The 24250-nt window shown below is 34.3% G+C and overlaps 2 protein-coding genes, 1 long non-coding RNA gene and 2 pseudogenes across 3 annotated transcripts; 1 reads left to right on the top strand and 4 right to left on the bottom strand.

The window, feature by feature from the left end:
- Positions 1-941: 941 nt before the first annotated feature.
- LOC140974078 (dihydroflavonol 4-reductase) lies at positions 942-3316 on the bottom strand. Its single transcript, XM_073437300.1, has 5 exons — positions 3140-3316; positions 2641-3005; positions 2201-2360; positions 1910-2102; positions 942-1483 (listed from the first exon to the last, which is right to left on the bottom strand). Exons 1-5 carry the CDS (start codon positions 3267-3269, stop codon positions 1240-1242), a joined length of 1092 nt encoding a protein of 363 aa, XP_073293401.1. The 5' UTR covers positions 3270-3316; the 3' UTR covers positions 942-1239.
- A 753-nt stretch (positions 3317-4069) lies between these two features.
- LOC140974077 (uncharacterized) lies at positions 4070-6367 on the bottom strand. Its single transcript, XR_012174715.1, has 2 exons — positions 6148-6367; positions 4070-4771 (listed from the first exon to the last, which is right to left on the bottom strand). It is a non-coding gene; the product is annotated as an uncharacterized lncRNA (long non-coding RNA).
- Positions 6368-7317: 950 nt separating this feature from the next.
- LOC140974076 (salicylate carboxymethyltransferase-like) lies at positions 7318-9387 on the top strand. Its single transcript, XM_073437299.1, is given in 5 exon segments — positions 7318-7407; positions 7574-7721; positions 7724-7986; positions 8095-8356; positions 8838-9387. Coding segments are annotated over 5 exon segments (1101 nt in total). The 5' UTR covers positions 7318-7332; the 3' UTR covers positions 9191-9387.
- A 2751-nt stretch (positions 9388-12138) lies between these two features.
- On the bottom strand, positions 12139-15850 carry LOC140974075 (putative disease resistance protein RGA1; annotated as a pseudogene).
- A 2862-nt stretch (positions 15851-18712) lies between these two features.
- LOC140974074 (disease resistance protein RGA2-like) lies at positions 18713-22529 on the bottom strand (annotated as a pseudogene).
- Between the last annotated feature and the right edge of the window lie 1721 nt (positions 22530-24250).

The following is a 24250-nucleotide window of genomic DNA, read 5'->3' as shown; positions in this document are numbered from 1 at the left end:
GATAATGAAGGAAATAAGAGCAAAGGAGAGTATATCTGTGATGAATATATATATCTGTAATATGGCTCCAGCTGTAACCTGTACACAAGGAAAGAAACTCGTGAATGGGCGCCGGAGGGGTGTCCGGCGTGGCCACTCCGATTCTTAAGTCAGTGAATGACTCAACAAAAGACCAATGTAACCAAGTGATGGTTGTGATATTGGTGTAGGAGTGTAGACAATAAAATGAATGAATCCTAAATGCCAAGAGATAACCTGGTATTTATAGTAGGAAAAGTAATGATGACCTCGTTCTTCGTGCTACCTACTCATTATAGTAGGGCAGCTGATTGTACCCTATATCCTGACATGTCAAATCTCATACTAGTCACATCCCGCCTGCTTGATTTTGTCAACCACCTAGTATCATAGATAGGACGGCCGCCTACACCCTACCCTACTGGCGTACTTGAGTGTGGTGCTGATATCGAGATGGCCTGGGTAGAAAGTCTCTCGGAAGTTTGCATGAGAGCTCGGACATCCAATCGCCCGGAGAAAAGACGTCCCGGACGTTCAACTGCTCGGGCTCTAGTGATCCTTTTCGTATATTCTCCCCAATTTGAGCTATCCATCCAGTGTCCCGGGTCGTCCGTGACCCAGGTACAATCCATACCCCTGACCCGGGTACAATCCATGACCCGAGCTATCCAAGGATATCATCACCAGCATTACCATCGACTTGATTTTACAATCGATAAAAGAGTCAAATGCATCTGTTCGATTATAATGAATTATTAGAAGTACAATTACGGGGTGAAAATTGTTGAGAAGAATGACATGTATTAAAATATTTGAGTTTTAGTGTTATTAGTTTACAATAATTAATATAACAAGTTATTGATATAATATTAAAAATGAAGTTGACCAATAATTTTGGCTTGCATGCTTTTTTCAACGTTGAATGGATCAAACATTGTGGCTTTCACATATTTGAAAACCAGGGTACAACGTAGGAAGCACACTGTATTTTTTCTCCCTAATTACGTCACCGACAGCTGGCGTTTACTGTATGGGATCAGGACCAAGCTGTCTTACTTTATCCATTACAGAGAGAATTCACAGTATTATCGATTTTCTTTTATGTAAATAGCAAAACAGACCTTCAAGAAATATGGGATCACGAAACAACATGAAATTGATCAAATTCTTTTCATAGTTTTTTTATTTTGCCAATATTCTCATAAACTTCTACTTGATTTCCTAATGCACTCCATTCACTTCTCCATTGGCAATTATCTCCTTCGAAATCGGAAGTTGCTCTTTTCCCTTGTTTTCTTCGACTCTGCAGCTTCGGGTGGAATATGGGAGCAAACCCTTTTCGCGACACGTCTCGATCGCTTCCCTGAACATGTCCTCTAAGCTGTACTTGAATGTGAAACCCATTCCTGTCAACTTCTTGGAGGAGAAACGAACCACTGGCGTGTCCTTGTCAATCCCTTCAAATCTACCAATGTTCCCATAATATATAAAAATCACGAGTGAGTTTAGGCTAAGCAGAAAGATTAAGATAAAAATGTAAAATTGATCTCGCAAGTTTATCTATATTAGTTTTCAGTCTTTTAATCAGTCAACATTTTACTGCTAGATAATTACTGACACGACATTAGATATTTATGATATGTTTAGCATCATTTTATAGCGCCATGTTGAAAATGTAAAAAAAGATCAAATCATTACTCCAAGAACAAATGTTGACCAACCGGAGGACCAAAAGTTACATGACTAGTTTTGTTATTTTCCCTAGATATTAAATTATGTAATTGTTGGCATCTTAATTGCATTTGTTTCGTCAACGCTTCGAAAAATCGCAGAAAACCAATCAAACATAAATATTATACATGATTTGAGATCAGTAGAGAAGGTGGTTTACTCAGTTGGGATGTCATATTCTGGCCAATTGTCTCTGATCATTTGGGCTAAATCATAAATTGTTGCATCATGAGATGAGCAAATGTATCTTCCCTGTGCCCTTTGATCCTCAAACAAGAATATATGCGCCTCACATAGATCATCTACATGCACAAACTGGCCTTGTTTTATGATCGAATAGTGGGGCTCGTTTCCTGATCAATCAAGATTCACCACAGAACATGTGTTAGTACCAATCAGATATACGTGTTTTGATCGACATAAACTTGAAGCAAATGGAAATTTGAGTTACCAGTTATTGGAGAAAGTGCAGTGATCAGGCTTGGGGGGAGAGTAGGCATAATAAAGGGGCCAACCACTACTGGTGGTATAATGCAAATAAAATCTATGTTGTTTTCTTTTGTAGCTTCCATTGCAGCTTTCTCAGCCAAGATTTTGGATACAAAATACATCTACACAGAAAATGAACACAATGAATCTAATTGTTAGTAGAGCAAAACACCATTCTTCCACTATATATTCACACGATGCCGAACTATCTATATCATCTAAATCATTTGATATATATATTCTTGTCTTGCATTGGTTTGCATTGCAAGAGATACTTGAATTACTTTTTCATGGGTTGCAATGGATTTTGATAGCAACGTGAGTTAACTATTTTCGTGTAATACCGCCAAATTTGAAATAGGAATATTTATGATAAGGAAATATAGGCAAAAAATTTAGTACCCATCCTGTCATTTTCGTGGAGTTGATGAAGTCGAGATCGCTCCAATTTTCTTCATCGTACACTGGTTTCTGTTGTGGCTCAACATTCACAGTCCCAGCCGAGTTAGTGAATATGAGCCTCTTCACAGTCTTGGCCTTTGCACACGAACTTATGATGCTCAATACACCTTCAACTGTGGGCTTTATCACTTCATTCTCCGGATCGCCGGATTCGAAATCCATCGGGGTCGCCATGTGGAACACTCCTTCACAACCTTGGACAGCCTCATCGTAACTCCCTGACACCATCATGTCCGCTTTCCACAGCGTCAGGTTCGTGTCGGCTCCGGGAAGTTCCACTAGGTGCTTCACCTTTTTCATATTTTCTAGCACGACGTGCAAATTAATTTCATCGTATGAATGTTAAAATTTCACCCAAGTACCACATAATAACAACTTTTAATCTCTTGTACATCGTATCATATTCATATATCATCGAATAAAATTTATAGATAAGTACCCGCGGGATCGCGAATGGTTGCACGGACGATATAGCCACGTTGAAGAAGCCTCATCACGAGCAAAGAGCCGATGAATCCGGCAGCTCCGGTGACACATACGACACGGCCGTGGCCACATTCCATGTTCATATAATTATTTAATACTTGTATAACTTATTTTATGGCTAAGTATATATATTTGGTGGTATATATGCAAGTAAAATTATAATGATTGACGAGTAAATATTAGGTGTGTCTTTCTGTAGGTTGGGCGGCACGTGATTTACGTACCATTCAGTCACACTGGCTTGAACGATCGCTGGGGGAATGAGGATACCTAATTAACAAAACAAACTTATATTATACGTTGGAAAAAAAATAAATTATCATATGTATATCTATGCTCAGTCTATGTTGCACTTATAGTAACATTTTTTCTATGTTTTAATTCAATGTAATATATTAATTTGATCATCTGAATTCAAAATAAAAATACGTGAACATACTAGATGATCCATTGATAATGTTGCCCTTCCACAATTCAACGTGAAGACTTACGATATTTTTATTCATTATAATTAATTTTATTTATTATTCATTGTAATTACCCTCGAAGTAAAATTATTCGTTACAATTATTTTTATTAATTTTTACTCAAATAAATTAAATGTCATATTAAATATTTACCATTTGTTAAAAAAAATTTCACCCGTTAAATGTTTTAAAGCATAAATTAATTTTTTTTTCTTGCAATGAAATAAATGAACATATAGTTTAAAGTCGGATAAGGTAATCAGTTAGAAACCAAATTATTTAAAAAGCAAACTTAATCAAAAAAATTTATTTTCAAAAATCTCAAGTCTAATTCGTCAGTTTTCAGACAATGAGAATGGATGTTCAAATTATTTATTTTATAATTTAAATGATTTATATTTATTTAAGTAAACACATTAAAACTCACAAGTTGCTCCCAATAATAAAATGCAGGAACAATTTCATAGCTTTCCACTACAAGCACTCCCAGAAGGTGGATGCGGTTGTTCTTTTGGGACAGATATGGTGTTAAAAACACTATTGAATCACTAAATCTTGAACAAAAAAAGTCCAACAAGTAAATTGTGAACAAGGATCTTAACTACATATTCGATAAAAATCGAAAACTCCCAAAGAAACAAGCCCATAAAAGGTATCAAATTCCTCAGGATGTTGAACCCGAGGAAGCTCTAAACTTTCTCTGCAACCACGGTAACCGTCTCTCATCTTTTAGCGATAAAAAAGTTTCTCTCGCCAAGGGATTTTCAAATAATTCCAAAGCATAGAAGTAGAGAGTTTGATCAACTCCTTGTGTCTCATCCAATACCTTTATGCATTTGCTAATTGTGAACCGCTCCTCGTTTCTCAATATTGCAGCTGTCCTCATTTTTGAAGCAGCTGCTAATTCAAGCATAGCATCGACGATAGCATCTCCTGTAACCTTACGACTTCTCTTACGATGTCCTGAATTCGGAGTTGCATGCTGATGTTTACTATTCCCGTCTAACATGTTTGTGTCCTCTCCTGATCCAGAAGAAGCATCCTCATTTATGAAAGCAACATTACCAGACATGCTAGACTCTTAGCATACATCAAACGAGACAGGACTTTGTTTCCAACTGCTTTCATTGCAGAATAGCAACAAAGGAACAATCAATTCAGTACTTCAGAAATTTTAAAGATACCAAGTCGGGTTTCAATTAAAGCATCTAAATCTAAAAAACAAATAAGGAAAGCAATACTACATTCGGAATAGAAAGAAATAAAATAAGTATTAAGCTCAACTTTTAAAACTCAGTTAGAAAACAAAAATGCTCTAAAAACTAACACAACCTATCCTCCAAAGATCCAAGCACGTGCAAAGAGAGAGGCATATTTGAGTTGTACTGGAATAACATTGGAGGAGAATCAGACATCATACCCAAATGTGCTCCCCCCAACTAGAGGGAAGAAGGGAAAAAATTCAAAAGGTTAATTTCTTAAACATAAGCACTTCTATGTAATTAATAATAAAAGAGGTAGCGAGTCTTGGGCATTAATACTTATGAAGATCATGAAATAGCTTGATGGAATAAAAGAGGCACTAGGACTGAGGCATCTCAGGATAATATAGTTGTACAATACGTTTACAAAATTTACTTTCCATTGAAGCTTAATTCTGTATGAGATGATCAAAAGGGTCACCCGAGTGGACGGATTGTGTCCATGTTTAGCTAATAATCCGCGATGATCATACATATCACACACAACAAGAATTTAGATACTGAGTGATTCTATATTGAAAAGAGGAAAGCCAAGAAAACACAAAAGCGGACACCAACGTACGCAACAGCGCGAATGCCGATTGACAGCCACTCAGATAACAACGATGAAATGCATAAACACGAAATGTCGTTACTTCGAATGTAGCTTCATGATTCTACCGGTTGTCGTGCTAAATCAGAGAAATATTATTTCTGTGGAGATGTATGATTCTCAACGTTACTGGTGAAGGGCAGAATGACTAAGATAGGCAACATGAATACATAAAACTCGGTTCCGTAATTTCCGTACAGAGATCTACTGACTGAAACAATAATTTGAGATCAACTTTTATAACAACGGAATCTCTTCACCTATTTCCCTCAAGAACAGCCAAATTTCTCATTTTCCCTAAAAACTGTGCTTTTTTTCTTTCTGTTTCGATTATGTACTCCTTTGCTTGTACCCCAATCGGGTTTACAGTAATGGCAAAATTCACCAACATCTGAGCATAACGCGACGAGAAAACCCAACAAAACGACACCAGTAGTGTATCCCACAATCAAATCTCTCCAAATACACCAGAAAGTAAACTAACCGCACCGGTTTCATATACGATTACCATAAATATTCATAAAAAGCAATGCACTACAAACAAACAAAATGGGAAGGAATCAAGAAAAAACTGGAAAGCGAAATCCCAGATCAAATTAACATCAAGAAATTAATCGAAAAATGTAATGAAATTAAATACCTGAAAAATCGCAGACAGTAAAGTTGACAACGGGGCCGAAACTAAGGATCAAGAAAAAGCGCAGCAAAAGGGGTTTAAGAAATTTTAGCGTATTGGCTTAGTGTAATTGGGGAGAGTTCTTAAAATCGTCAAAATTAACACAATATTACCAATATATCCCTCTAATTCAGGAAGATAAGAAAATAATAAAAATTTTTTTAATCATGTCTTAGTGTGTAGACGAACTTAATATCACAAAAATTATAAAACTCGAAATCGAATGCTCGAGTTCAAGTTTGTGAGTTTGTCGCGAACTATCAGATAAAACGATTTTTACTTGAGTCTGGGTCGAAAAATATTCAAACGTGTTTTACTTCAGCTTGTATTCGATAATTTCGAAAATCAAATATATATTTTTGAGACAACTTGACGTCAATTTGTGATTCATATTAATTTTGATGAATTATTTCGATAACCACTGAGATGTTTCATTTCAGACTTTGAACCAATTAAGTAATCTAATTTTGAATATCGATTGGTACAGTGGCACAGCCTGGATTTGAAATCTACATGAAAAAAATTTAGCTAGCTGGTGCTCGTCGCCAAACTTCAAGCAAGGCAGCTCCTTTCACGTTACTGGAAAGTGGGTATTCGGTCGTATCTTTTATCCGTTTATGTGCTTCTACAATACATATCCAGCTAAATTTGTTACGAGACGACATGAATTTGGTACAAACATCAGTATATTACAAGACGACAAAACCACTGAGATGTTTCTTTTTAGACTTTGAACAAACTAAGTAATCTAATTTTGAATATTGATTGGTAGATGAACATTTATATATTTTTTAATTCTTTGACTGTAATAATTATGAGTATCGTCCTCTTATTTTTCTAAAATATTATAAACATATCAACAAAAAATACCCATATTTGAAATTCCTTTATTTTCAATATATATGTTTGAATAATTTGTTTTCCATTTATTGGATCATCGATTTTAATAATATAGTAGCAATCATCTCCCTTTTTAATGAATTTTATCGCATACTTTTGAAATTCTAACAATTTGATTTTCAATTGCTTATTCCCCCATGGAACATCCGCCCGCCTATAAATAACTCATTCCCTCCTCCTTCCAATTTATCAAAACGAAAGAAACAAGAGAGAAATTATATATATAAATCAAGAATATTAAAAAAAAAAATGGAAGTAAAGCAAGTGCTTCACATGAATGGAGGTTTGGGAGACACCAGTTACGCCAATAACTCCTTGCTTCAGGTACATGACATTCTTCATCCAAAATCTGTCACCTCAGGTTCAGATTAATTTTTTCTAAATAAATATCGAATAAAATGCGATTTCGTTCTAAATTTGAAAACCCCATTTCAGCATAATTTTGGATTCAAATAGCTTGTGAAGTTAACTTTGGCTTGCATGAGTGCAGAGAAAGGTGATATCCATGACAAAGCCGATAACAGAGGAAGCCATGACTGAACTTTACATCAGTATGAATGCCCCCAAGAACTTGTGCATGGCTGAATTGGGTTGTTCCAGCGGACCAAATACGATGGTTGTCGCGACGGAGCTTGTCAAATGGTTCTCAAATTATGCCGAACACTCGGCCAGCAGCCTCCTGAGTTTCAGATACATTTGAATGATCTGAACGGGAATGACTTCAACTCCATTTTCCAGGTCCATTTGCCTATGTTTCAACTGGAGTTACAAGACGAAACGAGTCGGGGCCGAGTCAGTCCATGCTTTGTGTCTGCGGTTCCAGGATCATTTTATGGCAGGCTTTTTTCTTCGCGCACTCTGCATTTTATCCATTCCTCTTATAGTCTTATGTGGCTTTCCAAGGTTCGATTCGGACCCATGAAACTAGAGTCTAGTACTTTGAATATCAACAAGCCGGAACAGAATCACTTGATATAATTTCCAATTTTTTAATATATTTTTTTTAATCAGATTCCAAAAGAGGTGGAATTACTGAACAAAGATAATATTTACATGGCTAGTGCAAGCCCACGACAGGTGATCGATGCATACTACAATCAATTTCGAACAGATTTTTCGACTTTCCTCAGGTGCCGTTCGGAGGAAGTAGTATCCGGTGGAAGAATGGTGTTAACTATACTGGGTAGGACAAGTGAGGATGCTTGTAGCAAGGAGTGCTGCTATCTTTGGGAGCTGCTGGCCCTGGCTCTCAAACAAATGGTAGCTGAGGTACGTATCTATTAATGTTACAATTAAATTCTTAATTATAATAACTTTATAAGCATGAATAATTGACGAAAAACAAAATGCAAAGAACATTTCACTAATCGATGTGAGAGCTGTATCCTGCCGCAAATTTAGGCCAACCAATATCAGTCGAACAAGGGATAACCAAAAAAACATGAAAAATCACACAAATATTCTCGCATAAAATAACATGACATATATACAACATTAAATTTCGTGTAGAAAGGGATCGAGCATACATGAGGACTATATGAAGGTGTAACTGATTATTCTAGAAATTTTGGATTGCTCATTTCATGAGATATGAACGAAATAGTTGTTATCGGAGCTCGTCCATCAAAGCCCATAACAGAGGAAGTCTTATATCAATTTGGATTAACTAAGTTTTGTACAAGTCCTTGGAAGTTCAATGTCTAAAGTCTCGTCCCATGCACGTGAATATCTGATTTTTATACATAGGACCGGAGTGATAGAAAAAGAAAAGCTGCAATCTTTCAACATCCCTCAATACACACCATCCCCCACAGAAGTGAGGAAGGAGGTCGAGAAGGAAGGCAGCTTCAGCATCGACCACCTAGAGACGTTGGAAATCCCGTGGGCCGCCTGTCACAAAGGTCGTTATCCCGCCGGGGCTGAGGACGGGTACTACGACGTGGGCAGTTGCATGAGATCCGTGGCGGAACCATTACTAGTCCAACACTTTGGAGCATCCACAATGGATCCATTATTCGACAAGTACAGCAAAATCCTCTGCCATCGCATGGCTAATGGAGAGGAGACCAAATTTGTCAGTGTCACTGTCTCCATGACAAGAAGTTAAAGAGTGTACATATATGATTACGATATATGTGTTCTTGTGTGATCCATCTTTGGTCCTCTCAGCTTTTCTCTGCCTTTCGAGTGGTTAAAAGTGTCTTTTATGTTGTATTGTTTTGTTCACTGACCGAGTGGAAAATTTTAATATTCAAATATTTGAAAGCTGTGTGTTTACCGTCACAAGACTGGCACATTTTAACTGATTATTATTAAAAAAAAATAATTATTTTTTTTAAATAAATAGACAATATATTGCTATATCAATTAATTTATTGACTTTATTTTAGAGAATTATGTAGATTTTTTTGAGTAAATTTTTAATAACTTTATAATACACATATTTGGATGTAGATTTTTTATACGAGATACACGTTAACTGTTACAATTTGTTACCAAAACACCTTATGGGTTTAATTGCACGAATTCTGTGAAGCTAGATATAGAAATCACTCCAAAGTACTGCATTATGATCAACTATAGATGCTTAAATAAAAAGATTTAATTATCATGTATACTTTCTTAAAAGTGATTTTTCAGAAACCAAACGAACTCAAGAGAAATGTTACAGATAATTAGAAAAGAAAGGCTTGAAGCATCAACGAAATACAAAATGATGATAAGAAAAGAACAAACGCAAAGGAAAAGACAAAGTCAAAGGGGAAAAAAACTCATTTATTAGTTATCTCACACATGTACTCTAATATATGATTGATGTAACATGTATATCAAGTATTTGTACATCAATTATTATACTCATTCTGCGATGAACAAACGATCATGTAAAAACCAAACGGTTACAACATACTTTTCTGGACGTCATTGTGTAACAAAAAAAACTCATTTATTAGTTATCCAACAAACTGAATATTAAACATATTTTCCATTCAGCATAAACAACACTTTAATTGTCGTAATAGTTGGTTTTTTAGTAGAAAATTGGAAATTTCATTTCACTTAAATAAATTATGACTCGAATTAAAATTTATTTATTACTATTATTAAGAATCTCTATAATATATTTCTATATATAACTGAGACAACAAAAAAATATCTTGACCAATTTTTTTTTCCATTTTATAATTTATTTAAATTATAGTTTAGCCTCTCATTAAATTTTTTTTCAATTATGATATGACCTCTTTTTGATTATAATTATTTCAAATTGCAGTATGTCTTTTAGTTAATTTTTATAATTATGATATCATTTATATTTTAATATAAATCATATTGAGTAATTTGTACACCTATCCTATATTTTATGTAATTGACATTCACTACCCTTGACATGTTATAATTTATACACTTGATAATGGACTTCTCATGTGTGACCGATCGCCCTAGTCATACCTTCAATAAAAATAATATTTTTGACATAAAAAATAATATTTTTTTTCATTAATTCGGATATCCGTTTCACAAAATTGACTTGCGAGACTATCACGTAAGAAAGAATTTTTGTGATAATACAAATCAAATCAATTATAAAAAATTGTGTTGCATGCGACAATGTATTAGTATTGATGGTAGATCCAACATTCATTCTATAAAATACTTTATTTTAAAAAATATTTTAATTAGTCAAATATAATAAAATATCTTATCTTGATATAAACTTTGAAAGAGAATGATTGTGCTAATAGCATTCAGCCTCCTTGAAAAATTCATTTATGGTACAAAAACTTCTTATAAAATAATATTAGTTATTAGATTCTCTATCTTTCAAAAATTAAGCTAAAGAACCACCAAGTTAGAAATTGTAGTAACACGGGCTTAAAATGAAATTGATCATGTTTTTTAAATTTTTATTAATCCAAACGACAAAAATATCTTCAAATTTTTAAATATAGTATTTGTTAATGTGTTTTTCGAACATATTATTTTTGATTGGATTATTTTAAATTTTTAATATTATAAAGTTGAAAAGACTACTATTTAAAATAATAAACTCACCAACTTGCTAATCAAACATGTTATTTTTATTATTTTGTAAATTTTAAAATTACATAATTAAAATAATTAATGATATTATTGGAAATAATAAACTAAATAAAAACAATATCATTCAAAAGAATAATAAGAATTAATAATATGAAATTTAGCAATATAGTAGCAATAATAATGTAAAAAAAAATTAAATAAATGACAAAATTAATAAAATCAAATTAAACTCGAATACCCTGACACTAAGGCAATGAGAAGAACACGAAAGATCAATTATGTTAACTCTAATATTGATTTGTTTAAAAAATCATAAAAATTTAAATTTTCCTCAATTAATTTTTTTTCTATGTTCAAACATCGGTTTAACTTGGCTTAATTTGATTTTTTAAACACCCTTATTTTGTATTCAAATTGTTAACATATTTAAAAAAATATAATTTATTTTCTATATCTCTCAATTTAGTTTTTCAATATTAATCACATATTGTTGTTATTTTTAAAATTAATATACAAATTTTAATTTTTTTTAAAATCAATTTCACAACTATATATCTGAAAAATTCCCGTGTTACGGAGAATTTAGTTTTTCAAAATTAATCACATACTGTTGTTATTTTTAAAATTAATATACAAATTTTAATTTTTTTAATCAATTTCACAACTATATATCTGAAAAATTCCCGTGTTATGGAGAAATGGGATGTCAATTAAATAAATATATTGCCTATAGTGGTAGTTTTTCAAATAGATTAAAATTTTGAAATATTCTAAATAAACTTTATAAATTAACCGTTAAAAATAATTATAATAATATGACTAAAATTAAGAGAAGCTCGGCATTGACAAGTAGTACTTAAAAAAATTAAAGAATGAATAAATTCAACTGTCCGAAAATAAAGTCATAAAACACCCAACATGCATAAATACCGATGATTTGACACTTTCTATGTTTCATCACATATAATAGATAAGTTTCACCTCATCGTTGTTCACATAAATATACACGGCACAAATACCTACACATATCATTTCATATATTTTACCTGTATAAAAAAGGAAGCACATAATTATTAGTTAACTAGGATATCACCGAATACATATCATTTCATGAGTAATGTGGACAGTACATGTCGCATTTTTCTCGTTTCAAATATTAGGCCACCCTCTGATTTTCTCACGTCTGTTGGCTGAAATTAGAATGTATCATGTATATGTGGGGAATATGTGAGATTTTAGGCCAATCCTCGCCCTTTGATCTCTCGCATCTCTTCTTCAAAACTGGACTGCATGAAACATCAAGCACCGATAGTGATTTTAGATCCCCGAAACTATCTGGCAATGACGTCAAATTACTACAGCCCGTAAGAGCAAATGTTGACAATGACTGAAGATTCCCGATCCAGTCAGGCAAGGAACATAATCCAGAACAATACTGTATCCTCAACTTTCCAAGGGCACTCAATTGTTGAATGCTCTCTGGCAAACATTTGAGCTCTGGACAACCAAATATCACCAATTCATGGAGGCTACTGACGGCTCTTTGTAGAGGCCCAGATAACGGATCCACTCTCACGCAACGTTCAAACCTTAAAGATCTTAGGGAAGGCATATTTTCCAAAATAGTTGCCGGAAATAATCTAAGGCTATCGCAGCCGTAGAATTCTAATTCCTCTAGAAACTTGAGTCCTTCTGGTGGATATTCAAGTTTTGTGCAGAAAAGAAAACTCAAATTCTTTGGACCATATAGGCCATCCAACATGATTGATAGACTCCTGAGATTAGGACACTCATAGATTTCCAATTTCTTTAGATTCTTTTGAGCGCTCACTAAACCTCCTGGCAGGAGACTAAGTTCATCAGCATCGTCGATTAAGCGAAGTGATTCGATTGAAGTAGCAATCATGGATCCAAGGATTGCTGGGTTGGTGTGTACATGGAAATCTTTAAGAACTGGTAGAAAAGGCAGTCTGATCAATTTGGGGCATATGTTTATATCTAGATCTTGTAAGCGAAGAAAACTCTCATGTGAATTTGGTATAATCCATTCCTCTAATTCCAGCATTTCACATAACCGGAGCTGTGTCAATGCAACAAATGAACTTTTTCCATCGCCACACCATTCAGTACCCAATCTTCTTATAGAATCCAATTTAACGAGTTTAAGAACCTTCAGAGTTGGAAGTTTCCCGAGGGGTGGAAGGTGTTCACATTTTTCACATCTTTCCAAAGTGATTTTACTTAGATTAATAAATGCTGGAGCAGAAATCCAATTTGGGAACCTCGAACCTTGATATGACGAAATGCGGATCTGCTCTAGATTATGATGTGGTAGGATATCCTCTAGAGTCGCTTCAAAGTGTTCCATGGATATCTTGTTTGCTCCACTTGTCCAAGATAAATTCAAAGATGCCAGGTTCCGCTTCGTAATCAAGTTGGCGGCTTTGACGTCTTCTAGGTTTCTCACATTTTCAAGTCCTCTTATGCTCAACTTCCCTCCAAGATTTAATTCCTTCAGCTGGCTGATTTGGTGTGCCGAGTCTTCACCCACGATGAAAATGCTTAGTCTTTGTAGGGAAGTTAATTCTCCAAGTCCAGGTGGCGTGCAGATAAGTGAATCATGCCTTTCAATTTCCACAAACCAAAGATTTTTCATGTATTTCAAACCTTCAGGCAACTTGCGAAGCTCATATGTATCTTCAAGTTTCAAGGTCTGAAGGTTGTGGAGACGAGTAATGGATTCAGGCACCGTTGTCTCTCCAATGCATGACATTGAAAGGAACCTAAGATGTTCCCATTTGTCAACAAATTCATTATCCCGCAAAATCTCAAGTCCAACACTCTTAAATGTTGTTGGTTTGAGAGAAAGGAGAACAAAAATCGTTCATGTTTAACATCATCAGCATAATTATACGTGTTAATAAGCGAGTGCACAGTATCCACGCTCAATAGTTGGAGCTTATCCCTTTTCTCTTTGATCATCTCAAGTGCCTGCGAATCACATGACAAGTGACGAACTCTAGGTGGAATTTTCTGCACATTGTCATCCACCATCCTATAAGTTTCTCGTCTCATGACCGATTCTACCAAATCATGCATTAGATCATGCATTTTACATCTCATTTTCTCTATCTGGTGTTTCTCGGCATCTTGCAAAAATGATCTCCAAACCAACTCTTCAAAGATCGATTGGCCAATGAGATACAAGTCCTTTTGGCCTTGTTCGTGAAGGAAGCTGTTTGCCATCCATAGTTGTATTAGCTCGTCCCTATCCATCCAATAATCCTTGGGAAATACACAACAATACGAGAAACATTGCCTCATTTGTGGGGATAAATTGTCATAACTCAACATCAATACAGGAAAGATGTTGTTTCCATGATCCGGAAGATTCCATGTTTCACTTTCTTTAACTGCCAACCATTCGCTTTCATGGCTTTTAAATCGCATCAAGCTCCCTAGAGCCTTTATAGCCAAAGGCACACCGCCACATTTCTTCACTATCACCTCACCAATTCGGACTAGGTTTTCGTCTTCTGTTCTACATGCAAATGCTCTTCTCTTGAATAAAGACCAAGAATCGGTGTATGATAAATAGCCAATTCGGTGTGACATGATTTCAGCTGTAGCCATCATTCGAGAAATTTTTTCATTTCGAGTTGTCACCAGTACCCCACTGCCTTTTGACCCACATCTTAACGCTTCTTTAAGAGGATCCCACAGACTTTGGTCATCATTCCAAACATCGTCCAGAACTAGTAAAAACTTCTTTCCCCTCAACTTTTCTTGAAGAAGACGCAGCAATGGATCCAACTCTGTGACACTACATCCACCTCCTTGTACAGATTCTAAAATTGCTTTAACCAGCCTCTGCAAGCTGAAATCTTCCGAGACACAAACCCAGATTCGCAGTTCAAAATGCTTCTCCACCCTTTCATCATTATAGACCAGTTGGGCAAGCGTCGTTTTACCGATTCCTCCCATTCCCCACACAGCACAGACAGAAAGATCATCTTGATCAGCCATGTCATGTAGCAGTTTCTGGACTAACATTTCCCTCTCCCCATCTCTTCCGAAAATCTCCGATTCGTTCACCAATGAACTGGTCTGTCGGCTCTCTACAACTCCAACTTGATTATTCATAACACCCTCCCTCAACTCGAACTTATGTCTCTCATCCGCTATATCATTTAATCTTCCCCTTATATCTCTCACTTTTCTTGCTATTTCAACACGAAATAACAACTGGTTTCTTTTCGAGAAAAACGAAGTTAGATGTCCGTTCTTACCTCTTTCGGAATTAAATCTCCGTCTGAGGCCCTTGGTGGTGATCAGGTCCAGCACGTCATCAGCATCATAGGCAACATCCTTGAGCTTTAGCAACCAATTCTGCAGCACCAAATTGTTTCTTTGCTTGACTTCAGCATCTTGTATCACAAGTTGGATTGTGCTGAATACACTTTCAAGTCTCCTGAGATCATCCTCTAAGCCCCAAAGAAGCCCAACACCTCGCAGCGATGCTTTGTTCAAGTTTCCAATTACTGTTTGCATAATCGCCGAAACAAGTGCTTCTGCCATATTTCAAAGCTCAAGATTTTCAGAAGGAAAATTTCTTGCAAAAAAGTGAAATGAAAGGAGTCTAGATTGAGATCTAAAGGCAAATTATCGAAAAAGTTTTTTATTTTTTCTTTTATCAAGGCTCCACATGCTCGTTGTACAATTATTGAGTTCCTACTGTTTGATGTTGATTTGTATTTTAATTTTAAAACAGTGTGATATGAATTTTCTGATGAATTAAGTGCACAATGAAAATCCCCAAAAAAATGATAAATACTATTGGGAAATTGAAAAATTATGACAAAACTTCTATATTTGTTTTACATATTTTATACAAAATATGAAATAGATTGAAAATCTTTCTTTTTTACGAAGAAATTTATGAAAACATTTTTTTTTTGTTTTCAACTTCACGTGAAAAGATATCATCGTCGAATTTATTTTAATAGTAGTTATCTTGTAAAACGGTTAATTTTATCTATATTTTCAATAAAAAGTTATATTTTTGACATAAAAAATAATATTTTTTTATAAGTCATTTAAATAGAAAATCCGTCTTACAAAATTCATCCATAAAACCGTCGCACAAGAATTTTTATTTTATTTTAAATACATAAATCCAACCTACTGTACATGAATTTGTTTTCTTTGATGCTTAAACTTTGTTGCGCCTTATTAGCAATTATTATTCTTTTTTTTTTTTATCTTAAAAGTCTTGTCATGTTCATATTATATTAAAAGAATAATAAAGCGAAACTGATAATTCTTCACCAAGTCCTCATTATCGTATTAAATAAATATTAATTAGCAGTACCACATTATATATATTTGCGTTGATTGATAGTAAATATAATATTTTATTTTGAAATGCTTAATGTTATAATTATTTAGAAATACATTGTAATAATCGATTTCAATATAATTTCAAGCTCAAGACAATATTTCAAAAAGGGAAAATGTGTTTTTCTTTTCAGTAACCTGTTTTTTTTAGTCTACTAGCTTTTCAAATTTTGGTTTTGATGCAATTATTTCTGAATTTCGATTAATTCGGTTCATCAACCATCAAAATATTCGATTTTCATCGGAAAACGCTAATTGGGTGGTGACAGACATAGAACTGGTTAAAAAAATTGATTTGTTTATTTTTTTATATTAAGTTGTTTCAAAGTAAATTGATTTCCCATCAAAATCAAAAAATAATATATAAAATATAAAAACATGTCAAAAAATTTTAAAAATAAAATTATTATTTTAAGTTATTGAATGCTAAAAATAGAACAATCAATTCTAATCCAACTCGCAAATCCGTGTTGAATTTTGCTTCGTAGAAATTAAATGATATGTTAAGACTAGGTGATACACAACAAGTATCCGTAGCGTTTGATTGTGTATTTTGTGTTGATGACTTCGCAAACATCACAGTTTTAATTTTCGTCAATCACCTGCTCCAAATTTGGTAATGTTATTCTTCCTTTATCTGGTCTTCGGACTTATCTGGAGAGTGAGAGAGTAAGGGTGACTGATATGATCGTCACTCATCAAGTGAGGGTCGTTCGAGCACAAACATAACAAATACACATTATTTTCGAAAAATATTTGAGATTCTCACTCATATCCGGTTGAATCCTCACAATGTCAAACAAAGAATAATTATATAACGAGAAAAAGAAGAAGAACAATAATGCTCGACCAAAACTTTCGAAAAACGAAACAAGACAAAACATAAACTATAATTTTAAAACAAGCTCACTTACCTTATATCTTAAAGCAAACGTGAAGAATAACCATTTCTTGGCTTAGAATATTTCGAAATCCTCATTGGACTTAGACTGGGGTAGAGCTTCGATAATCAGTAGGACTTATAGAGAAAAAATTCGAAAATTTGAGAGCTCCTTGAGAGCAAATTTTCGAAAATTTGGGTGTGAATTTTAGAATGACATATGGTGGTATTTACAGATGATGAGGTGAAAGTTTTATCATGGTTTTGATTGATATTTCTTCCATAATTTTGAGATAATTCTTCTATATATAATACAATGCAAAATTTTAAGAAAACTTGGTCACAAAGTTATCACAATTCCGAAATTATGTATTGGACTGGGTTGTTAACTATAGACTGATTTCTTGTACAGATTCATAATGACTTATACTGCATTGGAATTTGTTATCTTTCTAGTTGGGCAAAAAATGTCTTACGTGTAATTTTTTTCCCAATTTTATTGATATATCAAAATTAATGTTCAAAATTAATACATTTCTTGTACTGGATTTCGAATTTCATATATTTATTGGCTTATTTTTATAAATTGGGTATTGTATAGTATTTTATATTTAATATAAAAGCTTATTTTTTTATCATTAAATTGGATTTATTTCTCAATTGTTATCATTTATGTGAAATGAATGTTACATTTATTTTATTTACAAAATTATATATTGTATCACATGAATATTATAATAATAATAACAATAATACATACAAATATAATTACTAAGTATTGGATTATCAACAGTCGGCTATTAGTGTTTAATAAATATATGAACGGAAATAATTCAACACAAACATTTATATCTGAATTAAAATATCGTGTTTAATTTAAGTGATTAATGTTTTTTTTAATCATAACTATTAATTAATACTATCTATTAAATGTATTTGAAATATGATGTGTTGATATGAATTTGGACACAAACTTTAATAGAAAACATTGAACATATAAATAATATCAAAAGGTGTTTTTAATTAATATATGGAAGACAGAAAAATTGGGAAGGATCATTAATTTCACCGTCATTTATTTGATAATTATAATCAATTATTAAAGCAAACATTGAACATAAAAGGAATATCAAATGGTTAAATCAAGATATAAACAATAAAAAATAAACAATAAAAAAAATGGTAGATTAGATAGTAATATATTTATACAACGGCAGCCAAGTATTGAGATGTAGTACATCAAAAAAAAATTAAAAATTCAATAGTTTTTTGATAAGCTGTAAAAAATAAAGTTTGAAAACATTAAAGCACAGTAAAAAGGAAGTTGGTGAAAAATCTCCAATCAAAACATTTCTTTGGATTCACTCCCTACCCACAAAATTGTGGTACTATGTCATACAAATTGTGGTACACTTCATGTAGAAACGTGGTATACTTCATGTGAAAATGTGGTACTAAAAAAGTACCTAAGGACTGAACACAAAAAAAACGACGGCTGAGGACTGAAGGCCAATTTCCGCACAGTAAATATGGACTGCACCGATGGTATTTTTGAGATTTCCGAGCCAATGACGTCAAATGTTATTCATCAAACGCCTCCCATATCTCTTGGGCTAAAATCAGACTGTGTCAATGTATATTTGGGGAATATGTGAGATTTTAGGCCAATCCTCACCCTTTGATCTCTCGCATCTCTTCGCCAAAACTGGATTGCCTAGCACATTAAGCAACGATAGTGATTTTAGATTCCCGAAACTATCTGGCAATGACGTCAATTTATAACAAGCCGAAAGACCAAATGTTGACAATGAATGAAGATTCCCGATCCAGTCAGGCAAGGAACATAATCCATAACAAAAATCTATCCTCAATTCTCTAAGGGCACTCAATTGTTGAATGCTCTCTGGCAAACATTTGAGCTCTGGACAACCAACTATCTCCAATTCATGGAGGCTACCGACCACTCTTTGTAGCGGCCCAGATAATGGATCCACTTTACTGCAATATCTGAATGCCAAGGATCTCAGGGAAGGCATATTTTCCAAAATAGCTGCCGGAAATAATCTAAGGCTATGGCATTGATAGAATTCTAATTCCTCTAGAAACTTGAGTCCCTCCGGTGGATATTCAAGTTTTGTGCAGAAAATAAAACTCAACTTCTTCAGAGCATACATGTCATCCAACATGATTGATAGACTCCTGAGATTAGGACAATTATTAATCTGCAATTTCTTTAGATTCTTTTGAGCGCTCACTAAACCTCCTGGAAGGAGACGAAGTTCATCAGCATCGTCAATTAAGCGAAGTGATTTGATTGAAGTAGCAATCATGGATCCAAGGATTGCTGGGTTGGTGTGTACATGGAAATCTTTAAGAACTGGTAGAAAAGGCAGTCTGACCAATTTGGGGCATCTGTTTATCTCTAGATCTTTTAAGCGAAGAAAACTCTCATGTGAATTTGGTATAATCCATTCCTCCAATTCCAGCATTTCCCTTAACCGGAGCTTTGTCAATGCAACAAATGAACTTTTTCCATCGCCACACCATTCAGTACCCAGTCTTCTTACAGAATCCAATCTAAAAAGTTTAAGAATCTTCAGAGCTGGAAGTTTCCCGAGGGGTGGAAGGTGTTCACATTTTTCACATCTTTCCAAAGTGATTTCACTTAGATTAATAAACGCTGGAGCAGAAATCCAATTTGGGAACCTCGAACCTTGATATGACGAAATGCAGATCTGCTCTAGATTATGATGTGGTTGGATATTCTCTAGAGTCGCTTCAAAGTGTTCCATGGAGATCTTGTTTGCTCCACTTGTCCAAGATAAATTCAAAGATGCCAGGTTCCGCTTCGTAATCATGTTGGCGGCTTTGACGTCTTCTAGGTTTCTCACATTTTCAAGTCCTCTTATGCACAACTTCCCTCCAAGATTTAATTCCTTCAGCTGGCTGATTTGGTGTGCCGAGTCTTCACCCACGATGAAAATGCTTAGACTTTGCAGGGAAGTTAATTCTCCAAGTCCAGGTGGCGTGCAGACAAGTGAATCATGCGTTTCAATTTCCACAAACCAAAGATTTTTCATGTATTTCAAACCTTCAGGCAACTTGCGAAGCTCGCGTGTACGTGTAAGTTTCAAGGTCTGAAGGTTGTGGAGACGAGTAATGGATTCAGGCAGCGTCCTGAGCTCAATGCATGACATTGAAAGGAACCTAAGATGTTCCCATTTGTCAACAAAATTCATTATCCCGCAAAATCTCATGTCCAACACTCTTAAATGTTGTTGATTTGAGAGAAAGGATAACAAAAATTGTCCAGGTTTAACATCATCAGCATAAAGATTCGTGTTAATAAGCGAGTGCACAGTATCCACGCTCAATAGTTGGAGCTTATCCCTTTTCTCTTTGATCATTCCAAGCGACCGCGAATCATATGACAAGTGACGAACTCTAGGTGGAATTTTCTGCACATTGTCATCCACCATCCTATTAAGTTTCTCGTCTCATGACCGATTCTGCCAAATCATGCATTAGATCATGCATTTTACATTTCATTTTCCCTATCCGGTGTTTCTCGGCATCTTGCAAAAATGATCTCCGAACCAACTCTTCAAAGATCGATCGGCCAATGAGATACAAGTCCTTTTGGCCTTGTTCGTGAAGGAAGCCGTTTGCCATCCATAGTTGTATTAGCTTGTCCCTATCCATCCAATAATCCTTGGGAAATACGCAACAATACGAGAAACATTGCCTCATTTGTGGAGATAAATTGTCATAACTCAACATCAATACAGGAAAGATGTCGTTTCCATGATCCGGTAGATTCCATGTTTCACTTTCTTTAACTGCCAACCATTCGCTTTCGTGGCTTTTAAATCGCATCAAGCTCCCTAGAGCCTTTATAGCCAAAGGCACACCGCCACATTTCTTCACTATCACCTCACCAATTCCAACTAGGTTTTCGTCTTCTGTTCTACATGCAAATGCTCTTCTCTTGAATAAAGACCAAGAATCGGCATATGATAAATAGCCAATTCGGTGTGACATGATTTCAGCTGTAGCCATCATTCGAGCAATTTTTTCATTTCGAGTTGTTACCATTACCCCACTGCCTTTTGACCCGCATCTTAACGCTTCTTTAAGAGGATCCCACAGACTTTGGTTGTCATTCCAAACATCGTCCAGAACAAGTAAAAATTTATTTCCCCTCAACTTCTCTTGAAGAAGAAGTAACAATGGATTTAACTCAGTGAGACTACAGCCAACTCCTTGTACATCTTCTAGAATTGCTTTAACCAGCCTCTGCAAGCTGAAATCTTCCGAGACACAAACCCAGATTCGCGATTCAAAATGCTTCACTACCCTTTCATCATTATAGACCAGTTGGGCGAGTGTGGTTTTCCCGATCCCTCCCATTCCCCACACAGCACAGACAGAAAGATCATCTTGATCAGCCATGTCACAAAGTAGTTTCTGGACTACGATTTCCCTCTCCTCATCTCTTCCGAAAATATCTGATTCGTTCACCAATGCACCAGTCTGTCGGCTCTCTACAACTCCAACTTGATTATTCATCATACCCTCCCTGAGGTGGAACCTAAGCCTCTCGTCCGATAAAGCATCTAATCTTCCCCTGATATCTTTCACTTTTTGTGCTATTTCAAGACGACGCGAAAACTGATTTCTTTTTGAGAAAAATGAAGTTAGTGTAGTTAGATAACCACGCTTACCTCTTTCAGAAATCCATCTTCGTCTGAGGCCCGCGGTAGCGATCTGGTCCAGTACATCATCAGCATCGTATGCAACATCCTTGAGCTTTCGCAACCAATTCTGCAGCACATCATTGTTTCGTTGCTTGACTTCAGCGTCTTGAAGCACAAGTTGGATTGTGCTAAAAACACTTTCAAGTCTTTCGAGTTCATCCTCTAAGCCCCGAAGGAGCTTAATCTCTCGCACCGCCGCTTTGTTCAAGTTTCCGATAACTGTTCCCACAAGTGCTGAAACCAGCGCATCCGCCATATTTAAATTCTTGCAATATTGAAATGTAATTGTAAAGACGATGCGTGGATCCACAGATATTATATTTCTGAGAAACGAAGTGTCCTCCAACTTCCAAGTCTTCCCTGTTGGGCTCCACGCGTAAATGAATTATTGACCAAGTCTACTTATTGCGGTCTCCACACGTTATGAATTATTGAGTTTCTAAAAAAAAAAAATCAGAAATTGAAAAAATATGACGAAAACTTTTATATTTGTTTTACATATTTTATACAAAATATAAATATATATATTCAAAATTTTATTTTTTAAAAAAAATATTAGTCTAAATATTCAATCCAACGTCAAAATCTTTCACATATATTATTCTAAATATTCAATCCAACGTCAAAGTTTTTTTTAAAATAAAAATTTTAAAATCTTGTGATAATCATCATAATGTCATACCGATAGATTTTAACGTATTTCATCAATATCTATCTATTGGCCAAAGTGTCTGATTTATTACCTCCCAATTCCAATTTCTGGAAGCAGTCGACAAAGCACTCACTTTCAAGTATCAAGTGGACAGGTAATTGATTTAAAAAATCTTGCTCTAAGCAGCCAAGGATCTTTAAAAAATTCTAACATGATTGATCGCACAATGGGAGAAGATTAGAATTCAAGCCTTGTGATTGTAATATCACAATGTCTTAAATTTGAGACGAGATTTCAAATCGAAGATCTAATTGTAACAAACTTCCAACAATTAAAAAAACTAATTTACTTCTTAAATGTCGTTTCAAGATTGTATCGGAACTCGAATCAAATTAAGTATTCTGATGATCGAGTTTATTTTTTTTTAAAAAAAAAAGAGATATTATTTATCATATGAGTTAAAAAAATTTGCTTATTCATTCGTCAATAAAATCCATTACATAATAAACATTCAGACAGGGTGAGATTATGTTATTATATAATAATACAAATATAAATATATTTATGAAAAAATATTATAATTTTGAAGCAAAGCGCATTGTTCGGTAATGAATATGGAATTTTTGTTGTTGTTCCTTTTCGTTAATTAGTAAGATCTATATTTTAGCTTTCACTTCATTTTAATTCTCTTTTCAGTTTTTTTAATAGAATTATAAGTTTGTAAATATGGGTGTGTGTGTGTGTGTATATATATATATATTATATATTGTTCTCTTAGGATATCCGACAAACATGCATAATTCTGATCTAGGTTCCATTTTATCCATCTTTCTCTTTAGCACATAAGCATGACATCCACATATCCGAATATGTCTTAGATTAGGCACGCGCCCATTCCATAATTCAAGAAGTGTCTTAGAGACAGATTTAGAAGGAACCATGTTCAATAAGTATATTGCAGTTTGGATAGCATATCTCCAAAAAGATGTATTGAGCTTAGATAAACTTAGCATGGACCTAACCATGTCCAACAAAGTCCAATTTATTTAATCGCTATGTTAATTAGCCAAACTAAAAAACTAATGTCAGACGGTCTCACGGGTCAATTTTGTGAAACAAATATTTTATGTGAGTCACTCACGAAAAAATATTATTTTTTATGTCAAATATATTAATTCTTATTGTAAATATGAACAAGATTGATCCGTCTCACGAATAAATATCCGTGAGACCGTCTTATGAAAGACCTACTTTTAGCCCAAACGAATATAGTTACATTTATTATAGCGGAAGGATGAAAAAGTAATTCAAATTCAATCACAATAATAATCGGAATCTTAAAACAAAATCAAAATTAATCTTATTTATCATGATTAAACGATAAAAATTAAATATTTCAGTGATGTTATATATACATCAAGTATTTACAAAATAATTCTT

The sequence above is a fragment of the Primulina huaijiensis genome, chromosome 3 (genome assembly GCF_012295235.1).
Source record: "Primulina huaijiensis isolate GDHJ02 chromosome 3, ASM1229523v2, whole genome shotgun sequence".
In the NCBI taxonomy this organism is placed as follows: domain Eukaryota; kingdom Viridiplantae; phylum Streptophyta; class Magnoliopsida; order Lamiales; family Gesneriaceae; genus Primulina; species Primulina huaijiensis.
The sequence above is the reverse complement of the archived record's forward strand: the minus strand, read 5'-3'. Positions and strand labels throughout refer to the sequence as shown.

Coding starts and splice junctions, on each gene's coding strand:
- LOC140974078 (XM_073437300.1), bottom strand. CDS start 3,269: ATGAACATGGAATGTGGCCACGGCCGTGTCGTATGTGTCACCGGAGCT. Junction 3,006..3,139: donor AACCATTCGCGATCCCGCGG/GTACTTATCTAT, acceptor ACGTCGTGCTAG/AAAATATGAAAAAGGTGAAG. Junction 2,361..2,640: donor CCACGAAAATGACAGGATGG/GTACTAAATTTT, acceptor TTTTCTGTGTAG/ATGTATTTTGTATCCAAAAT.